The following is a 16,317-nucleotide window of genomic DNA, read 5'->3' on the forward strand; positions in this document are numbered from 1 at the left end:
GAAGCACTATATGGCAGCAGTTGTGCAAGAATGTTTTCCATTTGCAACATTAAAACTATGACATATAAAATCAATGAAGTCAATAAATAAAATAAAATAAATGTTCTAACCACTGCTATAAAATTACAACTAAATCATACAAAGCTAAAAGGATTTTTTCCATACACAGACCTGGCTTTGGGCAGGGCTAGAGGTGCACCTGTCTAGGGCCCCACTCTTTGGGGGACCTATAATGTCAGTGTTGAGGTTATGAGATGGTGCAATGTATGTGTTAATGTATGTGTTATTTTTAGTGTTTATGGTAGTGATGCACCGAAATGGAAATTCTGGACCGAATCCGAAAATCAGGGATGCACTTGGCCGAAAACCGAAACTGATACCGAAAATGTATTTTTTCAAATTATTTAAAAAATATTTTTTTTTGCATAATTAGAGCCAATAAAAAAAGCCCACACTTTTATTGAAAGTAGCACACTAATATTGGACAAAAATATCTTAAAACAATAATATGCTACACAATAATTTTACCAAGAAAAAAAAAAACAGGCAAAAAATGCCATTTTCGGCCAAAATGTTTCTGCGACCAAAATTTTGGTGCATCCCTATTTAAAACAATTATAAATATCAATATACTGTATTATTCTTCATTTAGTTCTATGTAACAGAATCATATTTAAAGGGACACTGTACCCAAAAAAATTATTTCGTGATTCAGATTGAGCATGCAATTTTAAGCAACTTTCTAATTTACTCCTATTATCAATTTTTCTTCGTTCTCTTGCTATCATTATTTGAAAAAGAAGGCATCTAAGCTTTTTTTTGGTTTCAGTACTCTGGACAGCACTTTTTTATTGGTGTACGAAATTATCCACTAATCAGCAATGACAACCCAGGTTGTTCACCAAAAATGGGCCGGCATCTAAACTTACATTCTTGCATTTCAAATAAAGATACCAAGAGAATGAATAAAATTTGATAATAGGAGTAAATTAGAAAGTTGCTTAAAATTTCATGCTCAATCTGAATCACGAAATAATTTTTTTGGGTACAGTGTCCCTTTAACAGTTTTTTTTTTTTTTTTTTTTTTTAGCAATTATCCATAGTCCTAGAAAACTCATTCATTATATGCAGAACAGTAAGTCAAGTAATAAACGTAAACAGCAGCTCTAGGCTAGCATCAAATTTGAAACATGCTACACTATTTTACCGAAAATAACAGGCAAAATAACCAAAAACCGAAATAGCCAAAAATGCCATTTTCGGCCTAACTTTCTGCGGCCGAAATTTCGGTGCATCCCTAGTTTATGGTATCAGGAGATCTAATATTTTGTGTTATTCTTTATATAGGTATCACTACATTTTGGCACGGGGTGGGCCATACAAGGTGCAAGGCATACAGGGGAGGGGGAATAAGAGCACTGGGCTGAGGGGTCCCACAAATTTATCTTGCCCAGGGCCCCGCAAATGCTAAGGTTGGCCCAGTCCATACATATACAAATAATGGTTACCTTTGCTCAAAAAAAGACACATTTTCAAAGCAACAAATATATCCACATAAAGAAAAAATCACAACCTTAAATGTAAATGACTAATGCCAAAGATAAGTGAATCAGGAACTCAAGCACGGGCCGGTAAGATCTATACATTCTATGTTGTCATAAAGGGATACTCATTTTTTTTCTAATTTATATTTTTTCTCTTTTTAAAGCACTCTCATGATGGCTTCGAACTCCAGTCCACAGTACAATTCACACTCTATGGATAATTCTTCGATCAGGCGGGTGAGTTGAAACTTGGTGCACAGTTATCTTATTATATTATTTTTTTTTAATGCTGTTGTGATTGTATTATGGTTTTTAGGAATCATTTGTTCATGTTCTTTTTTTAGGTATGGATTTAGTATTGATATTTTTTTTTATCTTATTAGAAATGTTTTATTACAGTGACATTAAAGTCAAAATTAAACATTTATGATTCAGATAGATCGCCCAGTTTTAAACTACTTTCCAATTTACTTCTATTTGTTCTTGTTCTTTTTATTTATTTTGTTGAAGATTAATTAGGCTGGTAGGAGCTTAGGAGCGTGAACTTGTCTATAGCAGTCTACGGCGGCAGTGTTTGCAACTATGTATAACATTTTTGTAAACATTGTTCCAAACACTGCTGCCAGATGGATAAATGCATGTGCACACTCCTGAGTTCACCTAGGATTACTCTTTAACAAAGAAGACTAAGATAACTATGCAACATTGATAATAGAGGTTCCTTGACTTTACTTTCCCTTTAGCATTGCAACTTTTCAAAATAGAAATTTTGAGAGGAAGTGTTTTTTTTATTTTTTTTTTTATAAACAGCTCATTCCTTATAAATTTGGTGGCAGTTTCCCCACAGAAAGTGACAAGTCATGTGTGAAAATGCAGCACCTTTGCACTGCCACGTCTTTCTAGCTTTCTAATCAATAGAAGACTGTAACATTTCTAAAAGAAAGTAGCTTTTGCGGCCATTAAGTCTAAATGTGTGTTTTTGTGTGTGTTTGTGTGTGCAGAGTTCATCAAATGTTGGGCCCACTGTTGCAGTTGGTGCATTATAAAGCCATTGTGATTTCTTATTTTCTCTTTATTTTGAGCTACATACATTTTGCACTTTACATTATCGGTTAGGAGAGATGTGGTTAGGGAAGCAACTAAAATGGAGTCTCTATCTCCCTCCCTCTGCATTGATGAGGCCTCTTATTGGAAAGAAGGGAAGCCCCTCTTTTGAATAAGAGCATTTTCCTTAGGATGCTGGTAATGCCATGGTGTGCACACCATTTTACTAATGTGTTTGCTTTGATTAAAATGAATGTAAACTTTAATGAATTAAAGGCCAGTATCAAATAAAAATCTTAAAAAACAGGGGCACTTTTTAATTCATTTAAGTTTAGAAAGATGCTTTTTTTTTAAATACTTATCCTTGCATTATGGTAAACATAACGCCGATCCTCCACCCCCAGCTCCTGCTTTCTTTGGCAGAACAATTCCTCTAATCGTTGTGTGCCCCCTTTGACGTACAGCTTGTGGGGCAACGCAACAGCAAACTGGAACTGTCCCTTCTGGGTTAGACCCTTAGATGGTAGATCTACATATTTAGTTTTTTTCCAAAATATAGAGAAAATAACTGATTGTGTAGTTCATTAACAAATGACTAACTCTCTTACTCTTTTTTTACTCGTAAAAGCAGACTGAAGTAAAAAAAGTGATTGTAAACCTCATTTGCATATCTTACCCAGAATCATTTGCTGCATTGGAAACAATGTAATTCAGAGGTTTTCTGTGGGGAAAAACAAGCCTTCTGGTCTGTCTAGATTTGTTAATGAATTACACAATGAGTTATTTTCTCTATATTTTGTGCTTAGTGGAGGATTTTAAACTCACTTTTTGCCTTCCCCATAATTTTAAATGTTGTTTTCCTTCCATAAGGCAGGGAGAGTCCACAACTTCATTCCATACTGTTGGGAAATGCAACACCAGTTCACCAGGAGGAGCCAAAGACACCCCAGCCAAAGGCTTAAATATCCCTCCCACTTCCCCTATCCCCCAGTTATTCTTTGCCTTTTGTCACTATAGGAGATGGCAGAGAAGTGTCAGAAGATTTGGATAGTCCTGTAATGGGTATGTTCCTTTCAAGAAAGGACTGGAGTTTTAAGTAATCATGTCAACCTCTCAGTGAGGTATTGATGAAAGTTAGAGTCTGGTGATGCAGGGAAATTTTTTCTGCGAACCCATCCAGACTGCTGCCTAACAGCTCCCTCAGTGTTGAGGAGTTTCACTGCTTGCTGTTGCATACTCAAGTCCATGTCAGAGGCGTCGCTGCAAGACTGTCACACTTGAGAGGCTGTGCCTGTTCCACAGCATGGATCCTGGAGGTAAGATCGTTTTATATATACTCTTTTGCTCTATAGGGTCACAGTGTGGCTCCTTTATGCCTCGATAGGATCAAGGGTTAATATCTCCTTTAGGGAGATTATTTGAACGCAAAGGGGTTATTTATAACTGCTTTTATGTCAGAGTTTTTGGGCTCTTAGACTGTGTGCTTTTGGCTTGGAACAAACGGGTTTCACTTTCGTTTTGGTGTGTTGCGCACCTCCTAATAGCTTGGCGCCTTTTTCATAGCTGAGGAAGTCCTGCCCTACGCACTATGTGACCAGGTGCGGTCTTTTCATTTTTCCTACGATCTTGATGCGAACATCGCTCCTAAGGAGAGTGTTTTCTCTGACAGTTGTCTGGGTCTAGGAGGTGGTGAGTGCCCCACCCATTGGGATTATAAAGGTGCTGAATAAAGTGTTTATTTCTCTTGTTAAGTGTGTTCATTCCACGGGTCATCCATTACTTATGGGATATATTCTCCTTCCCAACAGGAAGTTGCAAGAGGATCACCCAAGCAGAGCTGCTATATAGCTCCTCCCCTCACATGTCATATCCAGTCATTCTCTTGCAAGTCTCAACAAAGAAGGAGGTCGCGAGAGGAGATAGGAGTTTTTTTTTTACCTAATTATTCTTCAATCAAAAGTTTATTATTTTAAAATGGCACCGGAGTGTGCTGTTTTTTCTTTCAGGCAGTATTTAGAAGAAGAATCTGCCTGCGTTTTCTATGATCTTAGCAGATGTAACTAAGATCCACTGGCTGTTCTCCTCATTCTGAGGAGTGGGGTAACTTCAGAAAAGGGAATAGCATGCGGGGTCCCCCGCAAATGAGGTATGAGGTATGTGCAGTAATATTTTCTAGGAATGGAATTGACTAAGAAAACACTGCGGTTACCCATATGATGTAAGTACAGCCTTTAATGCAGTAGTAGCGACTGGTATCAGGCTGATAAATGTATGCGCAGTTGAGTTATTTTCTAGGGACTAGAATTTGACTGAGAAAATACTGTTAATACTGAAATAAATGTATGAGCCTTAAAGGGACAGTATACACTCATTTTCATATAACTGCATGTAATAGACACTACTATAAAGAATAAGATGCACAGATACTGATATAAAAATCCAGTATAAAACTGTTTAAAAACTTACTTAGAAGCTGACAGTTTGGCTCTGTTGAAAAGGTAGCTGGAAAGCCCACTACAAGTGGCAAACAAGACACTCCCCCCTCCCCCTTCTTTTGCATATGAAAAGACCCTTTACACAAACGGGAGCAAGCTGGAGAAGGTAGCTGACAGTATTCACATAAAACTTTGGGGCTTGGTTAGGAGTCTGAAAATCAGAGCAATGTTATTTAAAAATAAGCAAAACTATACATTTATTTAAAAAAAAAAAACTTTATGGGCTATATAAATAGATTATCTACAAAACATTTATGCAAAGAAAAAATGAGTGTATAATGTCCCTTTAGCAGGCTTAGTGATAACTTTGCATAACACTGGAAAGTTGTTTTTAAAACGTTTACTGGCATGTTATTCGTTTTGTGAGGTACTTTGGTGATAAATCTTTTTGGGCATGATTTTTTTCCATATGGCTAACGTATATTTCTGCATAGAAACCGTTGTAACAGGTCTCCAACTGTTGTAATATGAGTGGGAGGGGCCTTTTTTAGCGCCTTGTTGCGCAGTTAAAATTCTAGCACAGTCTTCCTGCTTCTTCCTCCTTGATCCAGGACGTCTCCAGAGAGCTCAGGGGTCTTCAAAATTCATTTTTGAGGGAGGTAATCAGTCACAGCAGAACTGTGACAGTGTGTTTGACTGTGATAAAAGCGTTAAATCTTAAATTGATTATCCGTTTTTGGGTATTGAGGGGTTAATCATCTGTTTGCTAGTGGGTGCAATCCTCTGCTAAATTCACACATTTACTGTTAAAATTGTTGGCTATAACTGAATTAGTTCATTGTTATTTCAACTGTGACAGTTTTTTGTGTTTTTAAAAGCGCTGCAGCGTTTTTTCTATTGCTTGTAAATTTATTGAAAGATTTTTTCCAAGCTTGCTAGCCTTCATTGCTAGTCTGTTTAAACATGTCTGATACAGATGAATCTACTTGTTCATTATGTTTAAAAGCCAATGTGGAGCCCAATAGAAATATGTGTACCAATTGTATTGATGTTACTTTAAATAAAAGTCAGTCTTTACTGGTAAAGAAATTATCACCAGACAACGAGGGGGAAGTTATGCCGCCTAACTCTCCTCACGTGTCAGTACCTTCGCCTCCCGCTCAGGAGGTGCGTGAGATTGTGGCGCCAAGTACATCAAGGCCCTTACAAATCACTTTGCAAGACATGGCTAATGTTATGACTGAAGTACTATCTAAATTGCCAGAATTTAGGGGTAAACGCGATCACTCTGGGGTAAGAACAGAGTGCGCTGATAATAATAGAGCCATGTCTGATACTGCGTCACAATTTGCAGAACATGAGGACGGAGAGCTTCATTCTGTGGGTGACGGATCTGATCCGGGGAGACCGGATTCGGAAATTTCAAATTTTAAATTTAAGCTTGAGAACCTCCGTGTATTGCTAGGGGAGGTGTTAGCGGCTCTGAATGATTGCAACACGGTTGCAATCCCAGAGAAATTATGTAGGCTGGATAAATACTATGCGGTACCGGTGTGTACTGACGTTTTTCCTATACCTAAAAGGCTTACAGAGATTATTAGCAAGGAGTGGGATAGACCCGGTGTGCCCTTTTCCCCTCCTCCGATATTTAGAAAAATGTTCCCAATAGACGCCACCACACAAGACTTATGGCAGACGGTCCCTAAGGTGGAGGGAGCAGTTTCTACTTTAGCCAAGCGTACCACTATCCCGGTGGAGGATAGTTCTGCTTTCTCAGATCCAATGGATAAAAAATTAGAAGGTTACCTTAATAAAATGTTTGTTCAACAAGGTTTTATATTACAGCCCCTTGCATGCATTGCGCCCGTCACTGCTGCAGAGGCATTCTGGTTTGAGTCTCTGGAAGAGGCTATTCGCACAGCACCATTGGATGAGATTATGAACAAGCTTAAAGCCCTTAAGCTAGCTAATGCATTTGTTTCGGATGCCGTTGTGCATTTAACCAAACTAACGGCTAAGAACTCCGGATTCACCATCCAGGCGCGCAGAGCGCTATGGCTCAAATCCTGGTCAGCAGATGTCACTTCTAAATCTAAATTGCTTAATATTCCTTTCAAAGGGCAAACCTTATTCGGGCCCGGCTTGAAAGAAATTATTTCTGACATTACTGGAGGTAAGGGTCACACCCTTCCTCAGGACAGGGCCAAACCAAAGGCCAAACAGTCTAATTTTCGTGCCTTTCGTAATTTCAAGGCAGGAGCAGCATCAACTTCCTCCGCTCCAAAACAGGAAGGGACTGCTACTCGTTACAGACAGGGTTGGAAAGGCAACCAGTCCTGGAACAAGGGCAAGCAGGCCAGAAAACCTACTTCTGCCCCTAAGACAGCATGAAGAAAGGGCCCCCTATCTGGAAACGGATCTAGTGGGGGGCAGACTTTCTCTCTTCGCCCAGGCCTGGGCAAGAGATGTCCAGGATCCCTGGGCGTTGGAGATCATATCTCAGGGATACCTTCTGGACTTCAAAACTTCTCCCCCACAAGGGAGATTTCATCTGTCAAGGTTATCAACAAACCTAATAAAGAAAGAGGCATTTCTACGATGTGTACAAGACCTCTTAGTAATGGGAGTGATCCACCCGGTTCCGCGGACGGAACAAGGGCAAGGTTTTTACTCAAATCTGTTTGTGGTTCCCAAAAAAGAGGGAACCTTCAGGCCAATCTTGGACCTGAAGATCCTAAACAAATTCCTAAGGGTTCCATCGTTCAAAATGGAAACTATTCGAACCATCCTACCCATGATCCAAGAGGGTCAGTATATGACCACAGTGGACTTAAAGGATGCCTACCTTCACATACCGATTCACAAAGATCATTATCGGTACCTAAGGTTTGCCTTTCTAGACAGGCATTACCAGTTTGTAGCTCTTCCCTTCGGGTTGGCTACGGCCCTGAGAATTTTTACAAAGGTTCTGGGCTCACTTCTGGCGGTACTAAGACCGCGAGGCATAGCGGTGGCTCCGTACCTAGACGACATTCTGATACAAGCGTCAAGTTTTCAAAATGCAAAGTCTCATACAGAGATAGTTCTAGCATTTCTGAGGTTGCATGGGTGGAAAGTGAACATGGAAAAGAGTTCTCTGTTCCCACTCACAGGGGTTCCCTTTCTAGGGACTCTTATAGATTCTGTAGAGATGAAGATTTACCTGACGGAGTCCAGGTTATCAAAAATCCTAAATGCTTGCCGTGTCCTTCATTCCATTCCAAGCCCATCAGTAGCTCAGTGCATGGAAGTAATCGGCTTAATGGTCGCGGCAATGGACATAGTGCCATTTGCGCGCCTACATCTCAGACCGCTGCAACTATGCATGCTAAGTCAGTGGAATGGGGATTACTCAGATCTGTCCCCTTTACTAAATCTGGACCAGGAGGCCAGAGATTCTCTTCTCTGGTGGTTGTCGCGGGTTCATCTGTCCAAAGGAATTACTTTTCGCAGACCAGATTGGACGATTGTAACAACAGATGCCAGCCTACTAGGCTGGGGTGCAGTCTGGAACTCCCTGAAGGCTCAGGGATCGTGGACTCAGGAGGAGAAACTCCTCCCAATAAACATTCTCAAATTAAGAGCAATATTCAATGCTCTTCTAGCTTGGCCTCAGTTAGCAACACTGAGGTTCATCAGATTTCAGTCGGACAACATCACAACTGTGGCTTACATCAATCATCAAGGGGGAACCAGGAGTTCCCTAGCGATATTGGAAGTCTCGAAGATAATTCGCTGGGCAGAGTCTCACTCTTGTCATCTGTCAGCGATCTACATCCCAGGCGTGGAGAACTGGGAGGCGGATTTTCTAAGTCGCCAGACCTTTCATCCGGGGGAGTGGGAACCGGAGCTGGATCTCATGGCATCTCGCCAGAACGCCAAGCTTCCTTGTTACGGATCCAGGTCCAGGGACCCGGGAGCGGTGCTGGTAGATGCATTAGCAGCCCCTTGGGTTTTCAACATGGCTTATGTGTTTCCACCATTTCCGTTGCTACCTCGACTGATTGCCAGGATCAAACAGGAGAGAGCATCGGTGATTCTGATAGCGCCTGCGTGGCCACGCAAGACCTGGTATGCAGACCTAGTGGACATGTCGTCCTGTCCACCATGGTCTCTGCCTCTGAGGCAGGACCTTCTAATTCAGGGTCCTTTCAACCATCCAAGCCTAATTTCTCTGAGGCTGACTGCATGGAGATTGAACGCTTGATTCTATCAAAGCGTGGTTTTTCGGAGTCGGTTATTGATACGTTAATACAGGCTCGGAAACCTGTTACCAGAAAAATTTACCATAAGATATGGCGTAAATATTTATATTGGTGTGAATCCAAGGGTTTACTCATGGAGTAAGGTTAGGATTCCTAGGATATTGGCTTTTCTACAAGAAGGTTTAGAAAAGGGTTTATCCGCTAGTTCGTTAAAGGGACAGATTTCTGCTCTGTCTATTCTTTTACACAAACGTCTGGCAGAGAATCCAGACGTCCAGGCTTTTTGTCAGGCTTTGGCTAGGATTAAGCCTGTGTTTAAAACTGTTGCTCCTCCGTGGAGCTTAAACTTGGTTCTTAAAGTTCTTCAGGGTGTTCCGTTTGAACCCCTTCATTCCATTGATACTAAGCTTTTATCTTGGAAAGTTCTGTTTTTGATGGCTATTTCCTCGGCTCGAAGAGTCTCTGAGTTATCTGCCTTACATTGCGATTCTCCTTATCTGATTTGTCATTCAGACAAGGTAGTTCTGCGTACTAAACCTTGGTTTTTACCTAAGGTTGTTTCTAACAGGAATATCAATCAAGAGATTGTTGTTCCTTCATTATGTCCTAATCCTTCTTCAAAGAAGGAACGTCTTTTGCATAATCTGGACGTAGTCCGTGCCCTGAAGTTCTACTTACAGGCAACTAAAGATTTTCGTCAAACTTCTTCTCTGTTTGTCGTTTATTCTGGTCAGAAGAGAGGTCAAAAGGCTTCGGCCACCTCTCTCTCTTTTTGGCTTTGTAGCATAATACGTTTAGCCTATGAGACTGCTGGACAGCAGCCTCCTGAAAGAATTACAGCTCATTCCACTAGAGCTGTGGCTTCCACCTGGGCCTTTAAGAATGAGGCCTCTGTTGAACAGATTTGCAAGGCTGCAACTTGGTCTTCACTTCATACCTTTTCAAAATTTTACAAATTTGACACTTTTGCTTCTTCGGAGGCTGTTTTTGGGAGAAAGGTTCTACAGGCAGTGGTTCCTTCTGTTTAATGTTCCTGCCTTGTCCCTCCCATCATCCGTGTACTTTAGCTTTGGTATTGGTATCCCATAAGTAATGGATGACCCGTGGACTGAACACACTTAACAAGAGAAAACATAATTTATGCTTACCTGATAAATTTATTTCTCTTGTAGTGTGTTCAGTCCACGGCCCGCCCTGTCTTTTTTTTGAGGCAGTTCTAAATTTTAATTAAAACTCCAGTCACCACTGCACCCTATAGTTTTTCCTTTCTCGTCTTGTTTCGGTCGAATGACTGGATATGACATGTGAGGGGAGGAGCTATATAGCAGCTCTGCTTGGGTGATCCTCTTGCAACTTCCTGTTGGGAAGGAGAATATATCCCATAAGTAATGGATGACCCGTGGACTGAACACACTACAAGAGAAATAAATTTATCAGGTAAGCATAAATTATGTTTTTTTGTCTGTCCGTCTGGGAATATATCCTAGCTATGGAGGACTCTGATATTACATTAGAAGGTTCCGTTTCTTCTGTACTGATGAATAATTCCTGTTTATATTTTGAGGAGGCCGGGGTTTGCCCACTTGCTCAATTTTGTTCCGTTTGCCTAAGCACTGTTCTAAAGTCTAAGAAGGGAGACAAGCCTGCTAATACTCATAGCGCTATTAGCCCCTCTGGGCTGTCTACCTCTCAGGAATCTGAGTCCAGAGAGGTTACTACCCTTTCTACACTACTCGCTCCACATGCAATTCCCTGCGGCTTATCTAATCCTCCATCTGGAGGGGGCTTTTTTCCTGACTTAGAGTCATCTAAATATTTGTTCGTATTTAGCTACTATGTCCCAGCTATCTGAGGATGAGTTAACCTCTGTAGCTTCAGAGGGTGAACTTTCTGAGTTATAGACTTCAGTTTATAAACCTACTTCAGCGGAGGAACCCTCCTTTATATTTAAAATTGAGCATCTGTGTTTTTTATTAAAGGAGGTTCTGTCTACGCTAGAGGTTCCAGAGGCTACACTCCCTGAGGAACCTAAGATCCCTAAATTAGACAGGGTTTATGAAGACAGGAAGGTCCCTCTGACTTTTTCTGTGCCAGTTAAGATGGCAAACATTATTAGTAACGAATGGGAAAGGATAGAAACTTATTTTTCCCTTTGTCTCCTTTTAAAAAATTATTCCCGGTCCCGACTCTCAATTAGACTTGTAGGGTTCCATCCCTAAGGTGGATGGCGCTATTTCTATGCTGGCTAAGTGTATTATTATCCCTTTGGAGGATAGTTCTTCTTTTAGAGAGCCTATGGTTAAGAAAATTGAAACCTTTCTGAAGAAGATGTTTCAACATACCGGGTTTTTATTTCAACTGGCGGCAGCTGGTTGCTGGAGCAGCTACCTACTGGTGCAACACTCTGTTGGAGCTCAACAGATATATTCAGGAGATAATTAAGTCTCTGAGAATTGCTAACTCCTTCTGTGACGCGAATATGCAGATTATTCGGATAAATGCAAAGGCTTCTGGCTTTGCGGTCCTAGCCCATCGGGCTCTCTTGTTGAAGTCTTGGTCTGCAGATATGACTTCTAAATCCAGACACCTTTCTCTTCTGTTCAAGGGGAAGATTTTATTCGGTCTAGAGCTGGACTCCATTATTTCTACAGTTGCCGGAGGGAAAGGTGCATTCCTACCGCAGGATAAGAAAAATAGGCCTAAGGTACGGCAATTGTCTAATTTTAACAAATCACAACAACAGCAATCTTCCTCCAAGTCCGAGCAGCCCAAGAGTACTTGGAAGCCGGCTCAGTCCTGGAATAAGTTCAAACAGACTAAGAAGCCTGCTGAGAACAAATAGACATGAAGGGGCGGCCCCCAAACCAGGATCAAGTAGGGGACAGACTGCGTCTTTTTTTGAGACGCTTGGTTCGAGGATGTACAGGACCCTTGGGTCCTGGAGGTTGTATCTTAGGGATACAGGATAGGATTCAAGTCTCATCCTCCCAGGGGCAGATTTCTTCTCTCCAGTCTGTTTACAAGACCAGAAAAGAGAGCTTCCTTCTTAGGTTGCGTACGGGATCTCTCCTCTCTAGGAGTAATTTTGCCGGTACCTACAGCAGAAAGAGGTTTGGGGATTTATTCAAACCTTTTCATGGTTCTAAAGGAGGAGGAAACTTTTTGTCCAATTCTGGACCTAAAGTGCCTAAACAAGTTTCTGAGTGTTCGCTTTTTCAAGATGGAGACAATACGGTCAATCCTTCCTCTGGTTCAGGAAGGACAGTTTATGACCACAATTGACCTGAAGAATGCATATCTTCACATCCCGATACACAGGGAACATTTTCAGTTCCTGAGGTTTGCCTTTCCGGACCAGCACTTCCAGTTCATATTACTTCCGTTTGGCCTAGCTACTGCTCCAAGGATATTTTCGAAGGTTCTGGGGGCTCTTCTAGCCGTTGCCAGAACACAAGGTATTGCAGTAGCACCTTACCTGGACGATATCTTGGTACAGGCACCTTCCTTTCGTCTAGCTGAAGAACATTCAGAGTCCCTTCAGAATCTTCTTCGATCACATGGATAGAAGATAAACTTGAAAAAAAGTTCTCTTACTCCAAATACAAGGGTGAACTTCCTGGGGACAATAATAGACTCCATATCCATGAGGATATTCCTCACAGATCTGAGATGTTGCAAGCTAACTTCTGCATGTCTTGCCCTCCAGGCCTCCTTGAGACCCTCAGTGGCTCATTGTATGGAGGTGATTGGACTCATGGTGTCCTGTATGGACATCATTCCTTTTGCCAGATTCCATCTCAGACCCTTACAACTATGCATGCTGAGACAATGGAACGGCGACCATTCAGATCTGTCTCAACAGATCGTGCTGGACAACCTCTTGAGAGACTCGTTCTCTTGGTGGCTCTGTCCAGATCATCTGTCCCAAGGCACATGTTTGTTGAGACTGTACTGGGAGATTGGACTACGGACACAAGTCTTTCCGGCTGGGGAGCCGTTTGGGGTACCAAAAAGGCCCAAGGTCTGTGAACTCAGGAGTCGTCCTCCCTTCAGATCAATATTTTAGAACTCCGGGCAAACGTCAATGCCTTGAAGGCTTGGCGCCTTCTGGGTTCGTCCCAGTTTATCAGATTCCAATCAGACAATATAACCTCGGTTGCCTACATCAACCATCAGGGGGGAACGAGAAGTTCCTTGGCGATGAGAGAAGTATTTCAAATGCTAGAGTTGGCGGAGACTCACAGATGTATACTGTCAGTGATTCACATTCCGGGTGTGGACACCTGGGAAGCAGACTTTCTCAGCAGGCAATCCTTTCACCCCATGGAATGGTCTCTCTGCCCTGAGGTGTTTGCAGAGATATGCAGCGAGTGGGGGACACTGGAGATGGATCTCATGGCATCCCGCCTCAATACCAAGCTACCCAGGTATGGGTCAAGGTCGAGGGATCCTCAGGTGGAATTGATAGATGCCCTATCTGTACCATGGAGGTTCAGACTCATATATTTTTCCTCCATTACCGCTTCTCCCTCGCGTGGTGGCTCACATCAAGCAGGAGCGAGCATCAGTGATTCTGATTGTTCCATCGTGGCCGCGAAGGACGTGGTTTGCAGATCTGGTGGGGATGTCCTCATCTCCTCAGTGGAGGTTACCTTGTCGCAGAGAACTGTTGATAAAAGATCCCTTCATTCATCAAAATCTAGATTCTCTGAGGCTGACTGCGTAGAGATTGAATGCTTAGTCTTAGCCAAGAGAGGGTTCTCTGAGAGTGTTATCAAGTTACTCATCGTATCTACCATAAGGTGTGGAGGACTTATTTGTACTGGTGTGAAGAGCGTCGGTTTTCCTGCCATAAGGTTAAGGTTGCCAGAATTTTATTTTTTCTCCAGGATGGACTGGTGGACTGGAGAAAGGTCTATCTGCTAGTTCCCTAAAGGGACAGATATCAGCCCTGTTGGTGTTACTGCACAAAAGATTGGCGAGCTTCCGGATGTGCAGTCCTTTGTTAAGGCTCTGACTAGTATCAGACCTGTGTTTAGATCTGGGGCTCCGCCTTGGAGCCTAACACTTTTTCTTAGTGTTTTGCAGCAGGCTTTGTTTGAGCTTATGCATACTGTTGACATTAAATTTGTTTTCTTGGAAGGTTCTTTTTTTGCTGGCTATTGCCTCGGCGCCCAGAGTTTCTGAGATTTCTGCTTTACAATGTGACTCCCCTTATCTTGTTTTCCATGCTGATAAGGCAGTTTTACATACTAAATTAGGGTTCCTCCCGAAGGTGGTGTCGGACCGTAACATTAATCAAGAAATTATTGTTCCTTCCTTGTTTCCTAATCCTCCTTCAGCAAAGGAACGCTTGCTTCACTATCTGGATGTGGTTCGTGCCTTGAAGTTCTTTCTTCAGGCTACTAAGGAATTCAGATAATCTTCCTCTTTGTTTTTCTTCTATACGGGGATGCGTAAGGGGCAGAAGGCTTCTACGACTTCCCTATCTTTCTGGTTGAGGAGTGTCATCCACTTAGCTTATGAGACAGCAGGACGACAGCCTCCTGAGAGGATAATGGCTCATTCTACTAGAGCAGTGGCTTCCTCCTGGGCTTTTAAGAAAGAAGGCTCAATGGGTCAGATTTGTAAAGCGGCTGCCTTGTCCTCCTTACACACTTTTTATAAATTTTACAAGTTTGATGTGTTTGCTTCGGCTGAAGCTGCTTTCGGGAGAAAAGTTTTGCAGGCTGTGGTGCCCTCAGAATAGGGTCCACCTCTTTTTTTTTTGTTTTGTGTTTTTTTTGTTTTGTTCCCTCCCGTTATTCATTCAGTGTCCTCTGGAGCTTGGGTACAGTTTTCCCAACAGTAAGGATCTTGCATGGCTATTGGCTAAGAGGTGGTAACATTACTTCTCAGCCAAATAACATAGCAGATCAGTACAGCGAACGCTGCAAACAAATAAAGGAGATTTCAGCATGAAGTATTTTATACTTTTATAAGTCCCCTTTATTTGTTCTAATGGTAAATCCTAGCGTTTCACAAACACTAGGATTTACCATAACTTTAATGATTACTTACTGATTTTTGCTACTTTTAAGCCGGTTTTTGACTCTCTCTCTACTTCACCCTCTGAGGATGAGTTGTCTTCTAAAGACTTGTTCTCAAATTCAGATCAGGAATCTGAGGAGGCATCCTTTAATTTTAAGGTTGAGCATCTACGTTCCTTGCTTAAGGAAGTTTTACGGGCTTTAGAGGTCCAGGATCCTAAACCTGTTAAGGATAAGACTGTAAAACAACTGTATCTTATTGTTAATCCAAAAAAGTCAGTTGAAGTTCTTTCAGTCTCAGTCATTGCCCCAGCAACTATTTCCAAGCAAAGGGACAAGCCTGGGTTCCCTGTATTCCTTCTAAATTAAAAAATTTGTTTCCAGTTCCACCTACTAATTTGGAACGTTAAGAAACCATTCCATAAGTGGATAGAGCAATTTCTAAAAAAAAACACACCATTCCTCTGGAAGACAGTACTTCTTTCAGTAATTCTATGGATTGGAAACTAGAAAGCTATCACAGGAAGGCCTTCCTTCAAGGGGTCTTTTGTTTCAACCAGCTGTGGATGTCGCTTGAGTTGCTTTAGCAGCATTTCTCTGGTGCGATTCCTTATCTAAGCTGTTGTCAGATGAATCTTTTTTTTTTTTTTTACGGATATTCAAGATCGTATACGGTTCTTAATCATTGTTTCCCCCCGGGCCATTACATTTGTGCGAAGGGGCTGAATGCCCGGGGGGGGGGGGGAAACAACGATTAGGTGATTGAAGATGAGTCATCTGTCAATCAATTGATGAAAATGGCGACCGGAGCTTCAGCTCTGCTCCTGTACAGCGTTTCATTTAATCTCAGATAAGTATATCCTAACGATTTCATGAATGAAAGTGTCATTCATTTTTTAACTTCTATCGCTTGACTGTATCTAATACCCTTAACTTGACATTCACTTTAATGCAAAGAATAGGACTCTGGCTGTTCTTAGTAGAAGGTTCCTATGGTTGAAATCTTGATCTGCAGACATGG

General features: G+C 41.7%; 1 protein-coding gene across 1 annotated transcript in view; it reads left to right on the forward strand.

Moving 5' to 3' along the window:
• The window catches only part of MTM1 (myotubularin 1), a 536,532-nt gene that overhangs the window by 33,273 nt on the left and 486,942 nt on the right, over positions 1-16,317 (forward strand). The window contains exon 2 of the mRNA XM_053699155.1: positions 1,709-1,781. Within this exon, the coding sequence (XP_053555130.1) occupies positions 1,716-1,781 (66 nt within the window). The 5' untranslated portion in view covers positions 1,709-1,715. The remainder of the gene's footprint in view (positions 1-1,708; positions 1,782-16,317) is intronic.

The sequence above is a fragment of the Bombina bombina genome, chromosome 1 (genome assembly GCF_027579735.1).
Source record: "Bombina bombina isolate aBomBom1 chromosome 1, aBomBom1.pri, whole genome shotgun sequence".
Classification (NCBI taxonomy): Eukaryota; Metazoa; Chordata; class Amphibia; order Anura; family Bombinatoridae; genus Bombina; species Bombina bombina.